At 45.3% G+C, this 20941-nt stretch overlaps 2 protein-coding genes across 16 annotated transcripts in view; one reads left to right on the forward strand and one right to left on the reverse strand.

The window, feature by feature from the left end:
- Positions 1-8965: 8965 nt before the first annotated feature.
- On the reverse strand, positions 8966-10559 carry LOC147366017 (heterogeneous nuclear ribonucleoprotein A3-like). 3 transcript variants are annotated; one of them, XM_086317759.1, is made up of 2 exons: positions 10488-10559; positions 8966-10421 (listed from the first exon to the last, which is right to left on the reverse strand). In XM_086317759.1, exons 1-2 carry the CDS (start codon positions 10491-10493, stop codon positions 9354-9356), a joined length of 1074 nt encoding a protein of 357 aa, XP_086173885.1. In that variant the 5' UTR covers positions 10494-10559; the 3' UTR covers positions 8966-9353. The 3 variants fall into 3 exon arrangements, with proteins under 3 accessions (XP_086173885.1, XP_086173886.1, XP_086173884.1); XM_086317760.1 differs by having other exon boundaries at positions 8966-9529; positions 9674-10553; XM_086317758.1 differs by having other exon boundaries at positions 8966-10553.
- Positions 10560-13042: 2483 nt separating this feature from the next.
- Positions 13043-20941, forward strand: part of RRAGD (Ras related GTP binding D) — a 38746-nt gene continuing 30847 nt past the window's right edge. For 2 of the 13 annotated variants that reach the window (XM_086317745.1, XM_086317755.1), the window contains exon 1: positions 13883-14217. In XM_086317745.1, the coding sequence (XP_086173871.1) occupies positions 14079-14217 (139 nt within the window). In that variant the 5' untranslated portion in view covers positions 13883-14078. The other 11 variants (XM_086317752.1, XM_086317757.1, XM_086317748.1 and 8 more) reach the window with 10 other exon arrangements.

Here is a 20941-nt window from a genome sequence, read left to right on the forward strand (position 1 = left end):
TAGTATTAATAGTTTGTACCTCTTAATCCCGTACTCCATCTTGCCCCTCCCCCATTCCTCGCCCCAGTAACCACTAGTTTGTTCTCTGTATCTGTGAGTCTGTTTCTGGTTTGTTATATTCATTCATTTGTTTTATTTTTTGGATTCCACATATAAGTGATGTTATACAATTTTTGTCTTTGGATTGATTCTGTTTGGGACTCTCTAATTCCCAGACTTGAATATCTATTTCCTGTCCCAGGTTAGGGAAGTTTTTTGCTCTTTTTATTCAAATATGCTCTCTCCCTTTTCTCTTTCTCTCTCCTCCTCCTGGGACCCCTATAATGGGAGTATTAACATACTTGATGTTGTCCCAGAAGTCTCTTGAACTGTCTTCATTTCTTTTTATCCTTTTTTTTTTTTTTTTTTTTGCTCAGCTTCAATGATTTCTATTACTCTATCTTCCAGCTCAGTGACATGTTCCTCTGTGTTATCTATACTACTACTGATTCCTTCTAATTTTTTTTTTTCTGGCCTCTCCTCATAGCATGTGGGATCTTAGTTCCCCGATCAGGGACTGAACCCAGCCCCCCTGCAGTGGAAGCTGGGTATCTTAACCACTAGACTGCCAGGGAAGTCTCCCTTCTAATGTATTTTTCATTTCAGTTATTATATTTTTCATCTCTGGTGCTTCTCTTTTATTTTCTAACTCTCTGTTAAAATCTGACTTCTCACTCTGTCCATCCGTTCTCCTCTCGAGTTCTTTGATAATCTTTAACACCATTACCTTGAACTCTTTCTCAGGTAGATCGCCTATCTCCACTTCACTTATGTTCTCCTTCTGGGGTTTTAACTTGTTCCTTCATTTAGAACATGTTTTCTATTGCCTCATTCTGCCTAATTTGCTGGGTTTACTTCTACGTACCTTCTAGGTTGGTTTTGTTTCCTGACCTTGGAGAATTGGCCTTTTTAGGGGATTTCTTATGTGTCCAAGTAGTGCACTCCCCTCTGGCCACCAGGCTACATGGTCTAGGGATTCCCCCTTTTGTGGTGGGCTGATTACTAGGGGCGGCCTGGTAGGCATGGCTGGCTTCCAGTCTGCTTGATGGTCAGGCCCTGCCTTATATAGGGTCTGGCTCGTGAACTGGCTGGAGAACCCCAGTAAGTCTTGGAGCTAACGCAGGCACACAGATGGCAAAGTTGGATTCTGGGATGGGTGGTTGTGGGGCTAGTATCCCCAAATTTAGTGCTGGTGGGAGGGGCCAGTTCCTGACACGGGTGCTAACACGTCCCAAAGCTGGTGCTGGCCACTGGTTAAGTAGGGCTGAATCCTGGAGTGGCTGGCTAAGGAGTCGGGTATCTCAGAGCTGATACTAACCTGATGGTGAGTGGGCCCAGGGCCCAGGGCTAGTGCCAGCTCCTGGTGGGTAGCACTAGCTCCCAGATGCTCTGGCTGTGGAGCCCTGGGAGGTCCCAAAGCTTCTGTCAGCCCACAGGAGATGGCCCTGGATCCCAGGACCCTGGATTGGGACCCAAGGTGTCCCAGAGCTGGAGTTGGCCTGCTGGTGGGCAAGGCTAGAGTCTGGAGTCCAGGTGTCCTAGGGCTGGTGTGTTGGCCATGTCCTGAGGAGGCAGGCTGTGGGACTGTGGTCCTAGGCCTTATGTCCACACTCTGGTGGATGGGGTTGGGGTCTAGGAAATCCCAGGACTGGTTCTCACTACAGCAAGCCAATCCAGGTCCTGGGGTCTCTAGCTACAGGACTCAGGGGTCCCAGAGCTAGTATTGGACTGCTGGTGGGTTGACCAGGTCCTGCCATGGCAGGCTGCAGGACTCTGGTGTTCCTGGGTCTTTGTCCGCCTACCAGTGAGTGGAGCCAGGTCTGGGAGTCTCTGGCTGCAGGGCCCTGAGAGTCCCAGGTTGAGCTCCTGTGACTGGTGTATGGGGCCAGGAGCTGGGTCCTCTGTTGGACAGGACCATGTCCTGGGAAGCTGTGGGTTCAGGGGCTCTTAAGGCAGCCTGACTGCTGGTGGGCGGGGACACAGCCCCAGGCAGTTGCTAGGCGTAACATCCCAGTACTGGTGCCTCAGGCTAATGAGGGGGGACGGGTAGAGTTCTGAGGCTAATAAACTAGAGGGAGGAGTCCAAAATTTCTTGCCAGCACTAACATCCACATGGTAGAATGAGCACCCCAAAATGGCTGCGACCAGGGTCTGTGTTCCCAGAATGAGTTCTAGTTTCCTCCTGCCTCTCTGGGAGACTCTCCAAGACTGGCAAGTGGGTCTGACCCGGGCTCCTTTCAGATTACTGCTTCTGCACTGGGTCCCAGAGCAGGTGAAACTTTATGTGTGCCCTATAAGAGTGGAGTCTGTATTTTCCAGAGCCCTCTGGGTCTCCCAAAAGTAAACACCACTGGCCTTCAAAGCCACATTTTCTGGGGCCTCATCTTTCCCGTGCAGGACTCTCAGGCTGGGGAGACTGATGTGGGGCTCAGTTCCCTCTTCCCTTGAAGAGAACCTTTGCAGTTGTAATTGCTCTCCCATTTATGGGTTGCTCACCCAAGAGTATGGGTCTCCACTGTACTGCAACTCTACCCCTCCTACCTGTCTTGTGATTCCTTCTTTCTGTCTTATGGAAGGTCTTTTCTGGCAGGTTTTGGTCTTTCTCATCAACATTGTCTCTGTTAATAGTTGTAATTTTGGTGTGTCCTTCAGAGGAGGAGGCCTTACAAATAGCTGTAAAAAGAAGAGAAGTGCAAAGCAAAGGAGAAAAGGAAAGATATACCCATTTGAATGCAGAGTTCCAAAGAATAGCAAGGAGAGATAAGAAAGCCTTCCTCAGCGATCAATGCAAAGAAATAGAGGAAAACAGAATGGGAAAGTCTAGAGATCTCTTCAAGAAAATGAGAGATACCAAGGGAACATTTCATGCAAAGATGGGCTTGATAAAGGACCGAAATGGTGTGGACCTAACAGAAGCAAAAGATATTAAGAAGAGGTGGCAAGAATACACAGAACTGTACAAAAAAGATCACAACCCAAATAAACACAATGGTGTGATCACTCACACTCACCTAGAGCCGGACATTCTGGAATATGAAGTCAAATGGGCCTTAGGAAGCATCACTGTAAACAAAGCTAGTGGAGGTGATGGAATTCCAATTGAGCTATTTCAAATCCTGAAAGATGATGCTGTGAAAGTGCTGCACTCAATATGCCAGCAAATTTGGAAAACTCAGCAGTGAGTGGAAAAGGTCAGTTTTCATTCCACTCCCAAAGAAAGGCAATGCCAAAGAATGCTCAAACTACCGCACAATTGCACTCATCTCACACGCTAGTAAAGTAATGCTCAAAATTCTCCAAGCCAGGCTTCAGCAATACGTGAACCGTGAACTTCCAGATGTTCAAGCTGGTTTTAGAAAAGACAGAGGAACCAGAGATCAAATTGCCAACATCCATTGGATCATCGAAAAAGCAAGAGAGTTCCAGAAAAACATCTATTTCTGCTTTATTGACTATGCCAAAGCCTTTGACTGTGTGGATCACAATAAACTGTGGAAAATTCGGAAAGAGATGGGAATACCAGACCACCTGACCTGCGTCTTGAGAAACCTGTATGCAGGTCAGGAAGCAACAGTTAGAACTGGACATGGAACAATAGACTGGTTCCAAATAGGAAAAGGAGTATATCAAGGCTGTATATTGTCACCCTGCTTATTTAACTTAGATGCAGAGTACATCATGAGAAATGCTGGGCTGGAGGAAGCACAAGCTGGAATCAAGATTGCTGGGAAGAATATCAATAACCTCAGATATGCAGATGACACCACCCTTATGGTAGAAAGTGAAGAAGAACTAAAGAGCCTCTTGATGAAAGTGAAAGAGGAGAGTGAAAAAGTTGGCTTAAAGCTCAACATTCAGAAAACGAAGATCATGGCATCTGGTCCCATCACTTCATGGCAAATAGATGGGGAAACAGTGGCTGACTTTATTTTTTGGGGCCCCAAAATCACTGCATATGGTGATTGCAGCCATGAAATGAAAAGATGCTTACTCCTTGGAAGAAAAGTTATGACCAACCTAGACAGCATATTAAAAAGCAGAGACATTACTTTGTTTACAAAGGTCCATCTATGGTTTTTCCAGTGGTCATGTATGGATGTGAGAGTTGGACTATAAAGAAAGCTGAGTGTGGAAGAATTGATGCTTTTGAACTGTGGTGTTGGAGAAGACTCCTGAGAGTCCCTTGGACTGCGAGGAGATCCAACCAGTCCATCCTAAAGGAGATGAGTCCTGGGTGTTCATTGGAAGGACTGATGTTGAAGCTGAAACTCCAATACTTTGGCCACCTGATGTGAAGAGCTGACTCATTTGAAAAGACCCTGATGCTGGGAAAGATTGAGGGCAGGAGGAGAAGGAGACGACAGAGGATGAGATGGTTAGAAGGCATCACCAACTCAATGGACATGGATTTGGGTAGACTCCGGCAGTTGGTGATGGATAGGGAGGCCTGGTGTGCTGCGGTTCATGGGGTCGCAAAGGGTTGGACACAACTGAGCGACTGAACTGAGAGGAGGTGAGCTCAGGGTCTTCCTACTCTACCATCCTGGACTCCTTCATTCTTGAGGATTTTAAATAAATTTTAAAATTTAAACAAATTAATTTTAATAAATTAACTTAATTTAATTAAAATGTAATTAATTTAAATAAATAGATTTTAATTTTTGTTTAAAATAAAATTTTAAACAAATTTTCTAATTTGTCTTGGAGAATTTGACTGTGTGTACCATTGCAGTTAGGGTAACTGTCCCAGCCAAGGCAGGAGTTGTCAAATCCAAACTGATCTACAAACACAGAGCTGTTAGAACCTCTGTTTTGCTGACTCTACTGTCCAGAGCTTTCTGCTCTCATGTTGTGGCACCACTGATGTTAGAAGCTTGTCCTTAAAAGTCCAAATGAATAGAAAGTTAACTTTTTATGGAAGTTGATACGTAGCCATTCTGTCTCACTAGTTTGGAACTTTTACAAATGTCATCTTTAGTTCATTCATGGCTTGTAGTTGGAAAAATTCATGATTTATACCAAAGACAACATGATAAACATCTAAAAAATGGCCAAAATTAATTACAAGATTAAGGTAGCTTTCCCTGTGGCAATATATGGTAACTAGAATGTTAGAAATCAAGGGACTTCATTCACCTCCCATCCCTCAATCCTGCTCCTATCTGGGTCTTAATTTTTTAATAAATGGCATTACCATACATCTAGTTACTCAAATCAAATATCTGGTGGTAATCATTTCACTGAACATTCATGTTAATTAAGCTTTCAATAAATTCTGATCTATTTTACCTCCAATATTTATATAAAATTTATCCACTTCTCTCATTTCCCACTTCTCTATTCACTTCATTTATGAACTGCTAAAGTGATCTGTTATTTATGTTTCCATCCTGAAATCTACAATCCATTTTTCCCACATCAGCCAGAATATGTACATCAGTTATTGGCTGCTGTGTAACAAACCAACCCATGTATTAATAGCTTTAAAAAACCAACTATTTTTATCAATATTTGCTCATGATTATGTGGGTTGCCTGGCATGGTTCAGCCAGAATAACAACTCTGTGTTTCATGCAGAGTGAGCTGAACTTGCTCATGTGGCTGCAACTGGGGCTAGAGGATACCTTCCAGGGGAACATGCTCCACTCTGACTTTCACTTTGCTCTCTGTCTCTTTTTCATGATAATTCAAATGTCAGCTTCTTTTTTTTTTAGTTTATTTTTATTTATTTGGCTCTGCCTGGTCTTATTAGCCACACATGGTATCTTTGATGTTGCATGTAGGAAATTCTTAGTGTGGCACATGGGATCTAGTTCCCTGACCAAAGATCAAACCTGGACTCCCTGCATTGGTAACTCAGAGTCTTAGCCGCTGGACCACCGGGGAAGTCACCATCTTTGAAAAGTCTTCTCTGGTGATCCCATCTAAATCAGGCTGCTTCTTTCATCCCCAGATCCTCTCATGCCTCTCTCTGTTTACCTCCTTCAAAGTACAGCCCTAAAAGTATAATTGTCTTTATGTTCATTAAAAAAATATTTGTAGACTATTAAAAGAGATGAAGTTATCATGTAGAAATCTCTATAATGGCTACGAATATGTTTGCACATTAAAGCAGTGTTTCTCTCTGTGGAGGGAAGCCAAGAGACTGGGTGGGGTAGAAGGAGAGACTAACATTTCCCTGGATATTCTTTTATGCTCTTTGACTGTTTACCATGTGCATGTTCATATAATTTCAAAACATTACTTTAATAAAATATAATTTTATAATATACTTTATAAAATATAATAAAAAATAATGGTTTGCCTCAGTGGAAATGATTTAATGATTTATAACAATTGCATCAGAGAATCAGCTGTCTTTGGAGAACCAGAGACTCTGAGGTGCCCTCTTGAAAATTTTGGCTTTCATAGATAAGCAGAAGTCCAGCAAGATTCTGGAGATGGGTCTTTCCTTTGTTTGCTTCAAGAGAGAATTAATGCCTTTAAATACCTATTTTAAAAGAAAGCCTGAAAGGCTTTCAACATGCAAACCTCAGGAACCAGGCGCAATGCCATCAGATGCCTCAGAATACCCTAAGATGCAGGCTGCATGCAGGACTGCAATTATTCTGCCTAAATTGTACAGGTCTCTTTTAAATAGCTCTTATATTCCTTGTCACAAGGCATCTAACTGGTAACAGCAAAATAATTCACTAAAATAAGGGCACAAACTTCTGGCCTTTAAAATTCAAATTTTAAACAAAAATAACATTTAGATGTTATGCTTTAACTCAGCATATAAACCAGATAGGGAACAAAATCATTTGCTATTGGTGTTCCTAATAAAAGGTCTGATGATGGTCAACAATTTTATTATGACAAGTAATTTACTAATGAAGCTTTTCAATTTTTCTTTTTTCCCTTCCTTTCAGTGAATCCTGTAAATTAATGGCCTGAAATGACAGACTTATTCTTGAGTGTCTGTGTGTGTTGCTTCTTTACCTAGAAGACTGGGAGCCAGCTCTTCCCCTTTCTACTTTTCAGTTTCGGGCCATAATGTAACTGACTTTAGCTTTAGGTTGTTAAATAGGAATAAGATCTAGTGGCCTGCTGCATTCCAAAATAGTATCACCATCTACTTCATGTGGTACCTTGGGAAAATTTTTCTTATCTGTAAGTTAAGAACAATAATATTACTTAATGGGAATATTTTGAAGGTCATATTATTTTGGAAGAGTGCCTCTTATTCATGGAAAATAATAAATATTAGTTGGAAAATTTTGGCAAAAGACAAAGCTCCTCTTTCATGATGCTATAAAGTTAAAGAGTTTTTTAGAAAAGATTAGCAAAAATGTGTGCTAAGTTGCTTCAGTCATGTCCTACTCTCTGCAACCCTATGGACTGTAGCCCACCAGGCTCCTCTGTCCATGGGATTCTCCAGCCAAGAACACTGGAGTGGGCTGCCGTTTCCTCTTCCAGGGGATCTTCCCATCCCAGGGATCAAACCCACGTCTCTTGGGTCTCCTGCATTGGCAGGCGCGTTCTTTACCACTGGTGCCACCTGGAAAGCCCTAGAAAAAATAGAATAAGCATTTAATAATCATTATACTATAATTCCTTCACATCTTCAGGCAGTCCTGAAGGGACGAAGACCTGAAGGCATCATCTCTTGCATGATGCACTCGCGCTCAGCCTAATTGCACCCTTGTAGCGCATAGTTCATATTTTACCTCACTGTGGCATTTCCCAGAGCTCAGATTAAGTAGAAAAATGTGACTTCTGCTTCTTCCTGAAACTTCTCTCAAAAACACACCAGGTCTGTGCAGAGACTATTGTGTAACTTCCTCCCTTCTTTTCTTCTATTCATTTCATAAACATTTATTAAGTACGTATCAAGTATATGGCAACCTGCCATGGTTACATACAGCAGCGAAAACTATGAGTACCTTCAGAGACAAATCCACACATTCCTGAGAACGCTCTCCTGGGGAGACAGCACAGAGCCTGAGCTTCAGGCCAGAGTGATGCAGGCAGTAGCCTATTCACTGAGGAGATCCCACACAGAGTGTCTCAAAGGCTTTCAGTGTTTAGTGTCTTTCATTAAAAGAAAAAAAAATGTTTTGGTGGTGCTGTGCAGCATGTGGGATCTTATTCCCTGACCAGTGATCAAACCTGCACCCCTCTCTGCATTGGAAGTTCGGAAGCTCAACTTGACTGCCAGGGAAGTCCCAATATCCTTCCATTTTTATTTAAATTCTGAAAGAAACCATACACACTTTTACAATTTAAAAACTTCTAAGATATTTTTCAACCTATTTCTTTTTTTAATTAATTTTTTTATTGAAGAATAATTGCTTTTCAGAATTTTGCTGTTTTCTGTCAAACCTCAACATGAATCAGCCATAGGTATACACTATCACCTCCCTTTTGAACCTCCCTCCCATCTCCTTCCCCATCCCACCCCTCTAGGTTGATACAGAGCCCTTGTTTGAGTTTCCTGAGTCATACAGCAAATTCCCATTTGCTAGCTATTTTACATATGGTAATATGAGTTTCCATGTTACTCTTTCCTCAACCTGTTTCTTTTTTTTTTTTTTTTAATTTTGAGATTTTTCATTTGAAGGTAAATCTTAATGCTATTAAATTCACAAATATGCTAATTTAAATACCCAATTCTATTATCTAAAACACACATTGCAAACATACAAATATCTATTCTCTCCACATGTCAGAGCCATTCATTTCATGGTTTGGAAATGGGGAGAATAGATTCCCCTTAAACTGCAAGTCAGCAGGTGTTTCTTTACAGTTAACTTTAGCAAAATTCATACAAAATAGTAATTAACAATGATCTTCTTTACTTGTTAACTCACAAGGAAACACCTTCAAAACTGCATTTTGTTAAAGTTTCTGTACTAAAATGTAGAAAAACTGAACTACACAAATATTGAAAAGTTAAAAATTCCTTAATTTTTTATTCCTGGTACCACTACCACAATTTACAGGGCAATATACCTGATGTAATGAAAAGAAAAAGAAAAAGACAAAGCTACAACAGATAAAAGACCTCAGGAATGTACATCTAATTGACACTACATTGCATTAATCAATAGCTGCACTTTTTGCAAACTGTGGCTATGACAGTCCTGAACAAGAAGGGTTTCCTGTTTAAGCTGCAGTAACTTTTCTGACTATGGATCATCGTTCCTTCTGTGGCAGATTTTTACAGTTCCTCTAATGCATTTGGGACGACTGTCTCAAAGTAACCTGCAGCTTTCCTGACAACTCCTCGCTCTCTCTCCTGCTAAGAACTGTAGCCCTTTTCTTCTGAGTTTTTAGAACCTTCTGCTACCATATCCACCACTTCCACCACCAGATCCATAACCACCACCATAGGGACTGCCCGAGCTTCTTCCACCAAAACTACCCCCTTTCATGGGTCCATAATTTGACTGCTGTTGTCCACTATAATTTCCAAAATCATTATAGTTTCCACCACCACCATAGTTACCTCCAAAATTTCCTCCTTCATTGTAACCATCATATCCTCCACCACCACCACCATATCCACCACCTTGGTTTCCATATCCTCCTGGTCCACCACCACCGTAACCTCCTCTACTACTATAACCAGGACCACCGCCATAGTTGCCACCATCCCCTCCAAATCCATTATATCCACCATCGCCTCCTCCATAGCTCCCTCTGCTGCCACCACCTCCACCACCATAGCCTCCTCTTCCACCAAAGTTTCCACCACGGCCAAAGTTTCCTCCACCACCTCCAAAGTTTCTTCCACGACCCATAAAGTTGCCAGATCCACCTCCACGACCTCTTTGTGATCCAGCAGATTGCATCTCTTGTTTAGAAAGGGCTTTTTTCACTTCACAATTATGCCCATTAATAGTGTGGTATTTCTGAACAACAATTTTATCAACTGTATCATGATCATCAAAAGTTACAAAAGCAAATCCTCTCTTTTTCCCACTCTGCCTGTCTTCCATAACTTCTATGGTTTCAATCTTGCCATACTTTTCAAAGTAGTCTCTCAAATTATATTCTTCTGTATCTTCTTTAATACCACCAACAAAAATTTTCTTCACTGTTAGATGGGCACCAGGCTTTACAGAATCCTCTCTAGAAACAGCTCTCTTTGGTTCCACTACTCGCCCATCAACCTTGTGCGGTCGAGCACACATCGCTGCATCCACTTCTTCAACACAAGAATAAGTCACAAAACCAAAGCCCCTGGAACGTTTTGTTTGGGGGTCTCTCATCACCACACAATCTGTAAGTGTGCCCCATTTCTCAAAATGTTCTCTTAAGCTATCATCTGTAGTTTCAAAGCTCAGACCACCAATAAACAGCTTTCTCAACTGCTCTGGTTCCTGGGGATCATGATCCTCCTCCCCCCGGCGGCGGCGGCGACGGCCGGAGTCGGGCTGGGGGCGACCGGGCGGTGGTTTTACCTCCATTTTGAGACCGGACTCGCCTCTTCCAACTCGAGTTCAATATGGGACCGAGAGGAAGAGGCCCTCAACCTGTTTCTTATTTGAAAGCTGACAGTATTGAAATAAGAAAAGCAATAAGGATTTTTCCTGTTCTGTTTGCTCAAACTTTGTCAATAGTACATTTCTGAAGCAACAGTGAATTTGTTTGTTTATTTATTTTTGGCTGTGCCGGGTCTTTGTTGCTGCATGCAGGCTTTCTCTAGTTTCAGGGAGCAGGGGCTACTCTGCCAATAGGCATGAGGGCTCAGTAGTTGTGGCAAACGGGTTTAGTTGCTCCGAGGCATGTGGGATCTTCCCGGACCAGGGATTGAACCTGCACCCCCCACATTGGCAGGCAGATTCTTAACCACTGGACCACCAGGGAAATTCCAGGACAGTGAATTTGAATCTCTGAAACCTTTATATATGGACATGAGTTTGCATAAACCCCGGGAGTTGGTGATGGACAGGGAGGCCTGGCGTGCTGCGATTCATGGGGTTGCAAAGAGTCGGACACGACTGAGAGACTGAACTGAACTGAACTGAAACCTTTATATGACTCTTATCTACCTTTGGATGGAGCATAACTGAGAATTTGACTTTTGATTTTTTTGATAGATTTTTTTGTTTTCTCAAGAAAGTTCTAATTCTCAAATGTTCTATTGAGAATAGTGCTCCAATCTACTGATGGTGTTCTGTAAACCCCCTTGCAGGATCTCTCCCTTGAGGGAAGGGAGAGGACCCTCAGGTATCTGGCTTTTTCTTGGTCTCAGGCAAAGAAGGGCTTTTGGCTTAGGAATTGTCCCCCCTGAACCCCTGGGTCCCCAGGGCACACACACTCAGCAACCAGCACAAAGGATGTCCTACCTGTCTGGACTGAGCTTGGGCTGGCTTCTGGACTTGTAGAGCCTTCTGCAGTTTGAATCAGGCCAGCTCAAGAGTTCCTCTGGCTGGTGATTTGTTCTGGGATAACTGGAAGTCTTAAACCCAGTCTGTAAGAGCCTTCCTCCCAGGTACAGAGGAAGATGTGAATTAAACAGAGTGGATGAAAATAGACTAGGAAAATTGCCCCTAAATAATTTTCTCTGATAAGACCAAATAGAACCTGCTTGTGCTGGGTGTACTTCTTGCCCTCACCCCACCACTGGAACCTACTCTATGCCCTCCCTACCCTATCTCTGTGTCCCGGACTAGGTTCCAGGCTCTCCAGCCCTCTGATATCCAGTTGGCTTTGGCCAACGGAAAGCTCTTGGAGGAGACTGGAGAATGGGACAGGAGAGAGGTCAGGGTACTCCTTCCCATTGCTGCTAAGTCGCTTCTGTCGTGTCCGACTCTGTGCAATCCCATAGACGGCAGCCCACCAGCCTCCTCTGTCCCTGGGATTCTCTAGGCAAGAATACTGGAGTGGGTTGCCATTTCCTTCTCCAATGCATTCAGGCATGCTGAGTCGCTTCAGTCGTGTCCGACTCTGTGCGACCCCATGGACAGCAGCCCACCAGGCTCCTCTGTCCAAGGGATTCTCTAGGCAAGAATACTGGAGTGGGCTGTCATTGCCTTCTCTGACTCCTTCCCATTGCTGTCCCCTTAACTTGATGTGGCTCCAGCAGGGGCTGCTTCCTCATCAGCTATAGCTCCTGTTTGGTGTCCCTTGTCCAGGACTCTTCTTTTACATCTACTAGTTTAGGGGTGATAATCTCTTCTCACTGTTACTAATCCCTGTGTGGATTCCTAAACTCTGTCCACATCCTAGTAAATTGTCCCTTTTAATTTAAAAAGCTTTTTAAATTAAAATATTTGCCTGTGCCATCTATTTTTCCCCTGGGAAGGACTTTGACTGAAACAGCCGTACATGTTACACTGCCTCCACCTGGAAAATCCCAGGACCTTTCCCAGTTAGAAGCAGCCACCTCCTAGAAGGTGTAACCACATCCACCTATAGTTACTACAAAATCCAGGACAGGAGCCTTGAATTGCTAGACTGGGATTTCTTCCAGGGCAGGAACACTGTGCTGAGCCTGTATGGAGGCCCCCACCCTCACCCCTGAGCCCGGGTCCCTAGCACAGAGTAGGTTCTCCATCCAATTCCCTACAGAGGCAGCACCCTGAGGCCCTCAGAGCCTCCAGCCTCAGCTCTCTTCCTCCTCTTCTCTCTCACACCACCTGCTGAACTGCTGGCACCTGTGGGATCTGGGTCACCCTGCTGGCCAGCTGGTTTCCTTCTCGTTGTGCTTGACAGAAAGAAGTTCATCCACGTGATTTTTTGCAGTATCCAGAAAGGTGGGGGGGGGGGGGGTACAGTTTGTCCTGTGGTGAAAAGCTTGCGGAGGAATGCAGGTTTTAGTCTTACCCCCACACTGCTGCTATGCGAGAATTGTCTCCCCTCGCCACTTAACCCCTTCTCTCTCCCCCCTCAAAAAAAAACCTTGAAACATTTTATTTTGGGATTTGGGATTACACCCTATGCAACAATGAAATAGGAGGAGGTGGCTATGAATAGCCTCTTAATGTATCATACACCTGAGACCTTCCCCCAAACGCTGCAGAGGAATTATTCAGGCTAGTCAGCCACGAGGCATGTTATTTTTTCAGAAATGTTTATAGCTGGCTAGGCCTGCTTAGTGACTACAGTAGGTACGTTTTCTCAGCGGGAAGCACTTTGAACCGCAAATGCGCACTAAAAGGCAATTGCCATGGAGACAGCGCCTCCTCTGCGGTGCATTTCTCCCGAGTTTTCTTCTTGGGGCGCTTCAGCATCCGCGGGGTGTTCTAGGCATGCGGCTCTGAGAGGTGTCTCGGGCGCAGCAGCGTTGGGCGGGGGGAGCCCGCTTGGGACTGGAACCCTCGCCCAGGAGTGGAAACTGGAGAAGGCCGCCCAAGGTGGGGTGTGTGTGTGTCGAGGTGGGCGGGGAGAGGTCCTCCGGCTGTGCGGGCCGCCGGCTCCCCTGCCTGTGCGTGGACCACGTGCAGGAGGGGCGCTTGGGGGCCCCGGGCGCGCAGCCGCGGTGGGTGACTGCGCCGGGTCCCGGGGCCCCGAGTACCCGGCGTGTGTGTGTGTGTGTGTGTGTGTGCGCGCGCTTCTGGGCGGGTGGAGGGCCCCGCGCCGCCTTGCTCCCCCTTGAGTGTATGCGCGCGGCCTCGGCCCAGCGCCCCAACGATCGGTGCCTGCACCCGGGAAAGCGCGCTCGCGCCCGTGCGGGGTATGTATGTGTGTGAGTGTGTGTGTGTGTGTGTGAGTGTGTCACTGTGTGTCAGGTGACTTGGGTCACGCAGTCTCTCTCTCCCTCCTCGGGGGAGGAACTGCCGCGCTCCGGCTGACTCCTCCGCCGGCGGGCGGGAGAGCGGGCGGGGCGAGGCGGGGCGGGGCAGGGGGCTCCGGGCGCGCTGGGAACCGCGGGACCCAGACCTGGACGCCGACCGCCGCGGGGGGAAGCGCGGTCCCCGCCCCCGCCCACGGACCTCGGGACAAAACCTCAATTTAGAAATAGGTTGCGAACCGCAGGCCAGGAGGTTTGACCGAACCCCCACCACCAGGGACCCCCGTTGTCCCCGGGACGGCCGGCCGTGGGCGCGATGAGCCAGGTGCTGGGGAAGCCGCAGCCGGAGGAGGAGGAAGACGACGAAGAGGAGGATGAGCTGGTGGGGCTAGCGGACTACGGAGACGGGCCCGACTCCTCGGACGCCGAGCCGGACAGCGGGGCGGAGGAGGGAGGTGAGCGTCGGGTCCCCGGCTCGGCCCCCAGCCGGGAGGACCTCGGCCGGCACCCCCGCCGAGCCGGGCGCGCGGGCCGCGGACTTGGAGGGGATCCAGGAGAGCGGAGTTTCGGGGTTGGGGTCGGGAGGGGCGCCGGAGGAGCTGTCGCGAGCTGCAAAATGGGGGAGCCCGGGTGCAGGCAGCGGCGGGGGGACCGGGATCGGTGGAGAAGGCAAAGAGGAGGCGTTTGGACTGAACGCGCGCTCTCGGGCAGTTCCGAGCTCTCCGTAGGGTCTGGGGGTTGGGGAGGGGAGGGACCGACCGGCGCGCCTGGGACCTCTCCCTGAATGCTGCTATCGAAGCCTGGGTCAGATGTCATGGCTAAAAAAGGCAGTCGGCGGCAGCGTGACTGGCAGGTCGTCGGCAGCTGCGGGTGTCAGTCTTGCCCCGTGTCGCCGCGGGAGGGGTCCAGGGGCCGGCGTTGCGGCACCGGTGGAGCGGCTGGGGGATGCGCCCAGGTGATAAGGGGGTCACCGAGTGGCCGCAGGTATCTGGAGATCCAGGCAAATACGGTTGTTAGGACACCTTATCTCTGCTAGGTGTCACCACCTGGGCATGGCAGCGCCTGCCCTGGAGTGAGCGCGGGGCGGGGGAATACAGGGCCACTTAGAAGCAAACTCTTGTTTCCTTTTCAAAAAGCGGGATTTAGCAATTGGCCAGCCTGTGGGGGCTTCCTGCATTTAATTCTTAAAGCCTAAGGAAGTTGAGAGCCTTTTAGGATTCCAGAAAGATTCATCTTTTTTGTTTCCCTCCAAAGCGAGGAAAAAGTCCTTTATTGTAAGGTCGTTTGGAAAGGTCAGTAGAATAAAGCTGGTAAACGCAACATCTAGGTGAAATTGTCAGCTTCCTAAAGAAAGAACTTAGAATGTTCACTTTAAAGAAATTGTAGGAGGGATTAAACAGTACTTTCTTGACTTGATTTTGAAGAACCTTTTTTGAAAATTCATTGAACTTTTTTAAATTCTCCATAAACAAAGCCTTTCTCTTGGGGGTGGGAGGGCAGTTTGCAGTATTTTACTTAACTGTAGGTGCTACTTTCAATGAATCAGAAAGGGGGAGAAAGTTAAGTCTTGAGCCTGATGATAAAGGAGCTTTCCAAGCCACTCTTTCAGGGTGCCAGTCCCTAGAGAGGTTTTGTGCTAATTCTTCAATTGCTTAAACTCGTGTGCACACCTGTGCACCTCTCTCTTCTGCATTCCCCATAATTGGTCCCACAGTCTAGCAGGTGGCCACATTTTTGTAGATAAAGGCTTTTCACCCTTTTGTTGGAGTCTCTAGGGCTACTTTTGGTAATTAAATTGTTCAGTCGCTTCATTATTATTCAAATTGCATTTGTCAGCTCCTCCCCTAGATTCTTAGGAGGCTCCTGAGAGATTCGGAATGGGAATGTATTTGCAAGGTTTTTGAAAGGGTAGACACACAATAGGGTGCAATTGTGATCCTCTGAAAAAAAGGAAAAGAAAAGAGACTATATTGGGGAAGAAAAACCGTGTAATTTGATATTGTCCTGGGGGCCAGAGACTGGGATCCAGGAAATGCTTGGGGCCTGTTTGTTTTTCTTGCAGTTCTTTAAAGAGGCACTTTGCATTTTTGATTTGGGGACTTGAAGTGAAATTAACACTTTAGCTGAGGGGAAGGAATTTCCTGAAGGAAGGGCTACCCCAGAGCCAGATGAAGGATGCGCCCCACTGCTCCTAACCCAAGGTAAACCCACCTGTAACTGATGCTTCTGTATCAGAATCTTCCCTTGTGAGTTCTTGGGATCAAACTGGAATCTTGCTATAAAAGCACAGAGTATATTTGTGTGGTGAGAGGAGCACACATTCTTGAATGAAGCCTGGCCTCTCTCCACCTGATTCTGCTGTGGCCATGGTTTGTTCTCTGAAGATTTCCTCCATTATCTTGGGCTCCTGTTCTTTCCAAGTGTTGCTGGCTTGATTTGAGAGTTTAGGCCTGAATGCAGAATCTCTATCAGAACATTTGCTTTTTCAGTCAGCAGTTCTAGCAAGGACTGTCCCTGACAACTGTCATGCCAGCTGATACGGTCCCTGGGAGTCAGGATGGGGGTGGAGGCTGGGAGTCCTGACTTCTGCTCCTGTGGTCTTCCTTTCTTGAGGCATCAAGGTGCCACCAGATGGTCATTCCGATTTCTAATGAGCCCTGGGCCCTGTGTTGCCTTATAACCCTGTGTTATTTGGTATTTGGGGTAGATTTTACATTTACAAACTCAAGTAGTGGAAAGTGGGGGTTGGAGAGGAGGACTTATTTTCTCTGAGAAAAGATGAATATGGTGCACTTTGAACCATGAACAAAGCATTTCTCTAATGAATTCCAAACCTTCCTAATGGGCTTGGTTCGGTGCCTGAGCTTCACAGTGACGTGGGGATTTTTCCGTGAGGTTCAGAACTCTGCCCTGGTGTGTGGGATGCAGGTCTGACCAGCTTTGCTATGCAAAAGAATGTGATTGAAGGTGGGTCGTGTGATTTTGATTTGCCCGTGGTCTTACAAGAAACCCTCCATCTTATTTTTAAACCGAGTTGCCTCATACATTTTACTACATTATGCTAAGTTTAAAAATGTTAGTGCGGCTAAGGTGAGCCTTAAACTAAACTGCTTTGGCTTACACTCCACATTTTATTCATGAATAGCAGGAGTGTTCTGAGGTACTTTAGTTCTGTTTAGGATTGATTTGGCTGCTTCTGAACCCTCCCCGCACGCCCCCCCCCCCAACTCCGGCCTTTCAGGGTCGTTAATTAGAGATAAGATGAGTCTCACCTTCAACCCCCATGCTCCAGATAAAAAAAACTCTAGAGAGAGGAAGCAATAATTAAACCATTAAAAACAATTGCACCAAAAATAATGGTTATTTTTTTAATTTATTTTTAGACACAAATGGACTTTTAAGTCTTAAGGAAATTACAGTGCTTTAAAAACTATAATAATAAGGAAAGCAATTAAGTGATCGTTTTTAATCCAAAAGTGAAGTTATTCTTTCTTGAAGTCTCTCCCAATTTTTAAGGAAAATTTGGCTAAGACGACTGCTCACCCACAGTGCAGCTAAGTGTGGTCTTGTTTCCATAGCAGCCCATGTACTCTCTCAGGGTCTGAGGAAGTGACCGTTTAGGTGGTTACAGGAGACACAAAAATCCAGGGTCAGCAGGTGATACTTCCCTGATGGGTATAAAAGTGGTGAATCTGGCAATTCTACTAATCATTAGTCAGCTTTTTTTTCCTTAAAATAATATTTAAAATTATTAGTGAGTTATCTCTTCTCATTGTTTCTTGAGAGTAAGTAGAATTGTTCTTCTGATCCTGAATCCATGGCTCAGAGATGCCAGGGGACTTTTTTGCAGCCACAAGGCTAGAACTGAGCGAGATTTAGGAGAGGGTCAGGTTCATGGAAATGTAAGTCGCTTCTCTTGTCCGTATTGACTTGGGTTGACTACAATCCTGGCTATAGCTAATCTCTTCTGGTTCTGAAAATACAGAGATATATAAGTGTTGGAAGAGATGAAAGCCTCGAATAATTGAAAATGATGTGACCAAGGTCACACCTTAGGCCCAGAGCTTATTCAAATACACATAGTGTATTTTTATATCAGATAGTTGTGAACATGTCTCAGTGATTCCTGGTGTCATAGAATCTTGATCCTCTACTTTTACCAGAAATCTCTCCCATTTTAATATTAAAACAGATATGGGGTAGTCTAGGGGAAAAAGATGCAGTAACAGCGAGTTCTGGATAAGGGATGTGGCTCAGAGTTTGAAGGATTATCTTTTTCTGTCTGGGGTGCGGGTTCTCGGAGTTCACTCAGCTTTATTCAGTCTCACAGCTCCCATCCCATAATTTCACTTCCACAGTCACTTCTGCCCTGCTCATTTTTCTTTCTTCTTCTCTACCTCTTTTATTCATGTATTCCTTACCTTTTTTTTTTTTTTTAAAGGCAACTCTTGGGACTTGCTGACAGTCCAGAAGTTAAGACTCCATGCTTCCAGCGCTGGGGATGTGGGTTTGATCCCTGGTTGGGGAACTAAGATTCGACATGCCACAAGGTGCTACAAAAAAAATTTTTTTTTTTTTTTTAAGAAATTTTAAAAAAGGCAACTTTTAAATTCTCAAAGAAGGCTTTAAAGCTCTCCTGTGACAGTGGCTTTCCCTGGTTCTGCTGTGACATGCAAGACAAATAGGGGTTTTTCACTTCTGGCCTAAAGCGCCCAGATTGCGGGTGGCCTTTCTCCTCTTGAGGACCTCTGGGGAAGACTCCAGCTGTTTCTCCGTGTGTGAAATAAACTTGATCACTCTCAGAGTGATAGTTTGGGGGAAAAAAGAAAAGCTTACAAGAATACTTTTCCTTTCTTGCAGAAGCATGGGTAGGTCAGAACACATTAGAGATATTTTGTTTGTTTTCTTATTTTTGGCTATGTCACATGGCTTTCGGGATCTTAGTTCCCCCTCCAGGGATTGAACCTGGGCCCCAGCAGTGAAAGCACAGAGTCCTAACCACTGAAGCGCCAGGGAATTCCCAGAAATGTTATTGAATACATATGTAAAGGAAATATTCGTATATGGAATCATGTTTTTTAGTTACCTGCCAGTGTGATGTGAGAGGATTTGAGAAAGATTTGATCTTCACATATAAATAAAAATCACCTTCAAAACCCTTTCTGCCTTTGAAAATATGTATTCTGATTGCATTTAGTTTTCCTTAAGAAGTAGTCAGTTAATCAGAGAGTAAATCTTCATCATTTTTTGAATATTCTCTTATTAATAATACCATTGGTATATTTAATTCCTACTTGGGTTGGAATTTCTTACTGGACTTCTGGGTCTTGAATTGTAAATAGTTCCATTGATCAGAAATGTAAAGGACTACAGATAATGATGAAAATAGAAACAATCCCGAGATGCAAAATATAAACAATCCCGAGGCCTCTTCATAAAACCATAAGTGTATATCAGTAGAACCTTAAGCCCCTGTGGACCCCACAGAATACTAATAGCAAAGACATTCTAACTTCCTCAAGGGTGAATGAGCCTCTCACTTGGTCACATTCCACAAAAGACCCTCTCCTTACCTAGGCTTGGGCTGGGGGAGAAAGAAAGAAAGAACAATGGGTGTGTGTGTGTGTGTGTGTGTACGTGTGTACACTGTAACAGAAACTGATAGAGGAGATAAAGGCTCATGGGCTCTGATACATGTATGGGCATTTACACAGCTAGTAAGTGGGCAAGCTTGAACCCCAGTCTGGCACTAACTGGAGAAGGCAATGGCATTCCACTCCAGTACTCTTGCCTGGAAAATCCCATGGACAGAGGAGCCTGGTGGGCTGCAGTCCATGAGGTCGCTAAGAGTAGGACACGACTGAGCAACTTCACTTTGAGTTTTCACTTTCATGCATTGGAGAAGGCAACCCACTCCAGTGTTCTTGCCTGGAGAATCCCAGGGACGGGGGAGCCTGGTGGGCTGCCGTCTATGGGGTCGCACAGAGTCGGACATGACTGAAGCGACTTAGCAGCAGCAGCAGCTGGCACTAACAGGCTTCCCTGATGGCTCAGGGGTAAAGAATCTGCCTGCAATGCAGGAGACCCAGGTTCGATCTCTGGATTGGGAAGATACCCTGGAGAAAGGAATGACAATCTATTCCAGTATTCTTTCCGGAGAATCCCTTGCACAGAAGAGCCTGGTCGGCTGTAGTCCATGGGGTCATAAGGAGTCAGACACGACTGAGCGACTGACTCCACTCCACTCTGGCACTAACACAGTACTTTTTCAACCATTCCATTTGCTACCACATTATCCTAATCCTTTTGTTAAATCTTTGTTTTATTTTCCAGTTTTGGGTCTGTTCAAAGGTGTCACCTCTTGGAGAACTTTGCTTAATAATAATAGCTCGCAGTTGTCAGAGACATCAGAATTTAGGAAATGCGTTTCATACAATGCTTTGTCCTCCCCAGGAAGTCAGGGTCAACCCTGTCAGAACCTCAGTTCCCATTTTCCTGATTTCTGGTCCCTTCTTTGTTGTGAACATCCCCAGCCCACAGGATCAGTCAGATGTGGCCTCCCATGCAGCCCAGCCCCCAAGTCCCTGATCTATCTTTCTCCCTTCTGTAGTTTTTGACAGGGCTCTGCCACTTCAGGGTTAAGTCATTAACTTGAAGGTATTAAAGGCTAACAACGGCCCAGTTAGATAACTCCTCCTCAGAATGCTACCCCTTGGGTGACTGAGTTTCCCTGGGATCCCCAGTGGTCTAGTTACAAAGCTCCATCTGCTGTTTGTGAAATTGCGTATCAGGACCCAGCGGAAGATAGGTATGTTCAGTGCCCCTGACCACAGTGGATAAGCTTTACTTGGTCATAAAATTCACCCTCTTGATACCTAAGTACTGGCTGTGCCAAAGTCAGATGTGGAGTTTCTTCTTAAAGTTTCAGTTATTCTGCTCACTTTCTTTTCTTTTCAAAAAAATATCTTTGGCTGCACTGCACAGCATGCAAGATCTTAGTTCTGCAACAAGACCCCAGTGGACGCATGGAGTCTTAAGCGCTGGACCACCAGGGAAGTCCCATCAATCACTTTTATCATCCCAACCAGTGAATGTCTATTGAGTGTTTATTCTGGTAAACACTGAGGGCTTAGTTTTCACATCTGACAAAGGATGAGTGTTATCAATTTGAGGATTAGA

This window comes from Bos grunniens, chromosome 9, assembly GCF_055505025.1.
Source record: "Bos grunniens cultivar Pamir isolate PY7600 chromosome 9, Bosgru_T2T1.0, whole genome shotgun sequence".
Lineage (NCBI taxonomy): Eukaryota > Metazoa > Chordata > Mammalia > Artiodactyla > Bovidae > Bos > Bos grunniens.

Excerpts from the sequence above, each read along its gene's own strand:
- LOC147366017 (XM_086317758.1), bottom strand. The coding sequence starts at position 10,493 with ATGGAGGTAAAACCACCGCCCGGTCGCCCCCAGCCCGACTCCGGCCGT.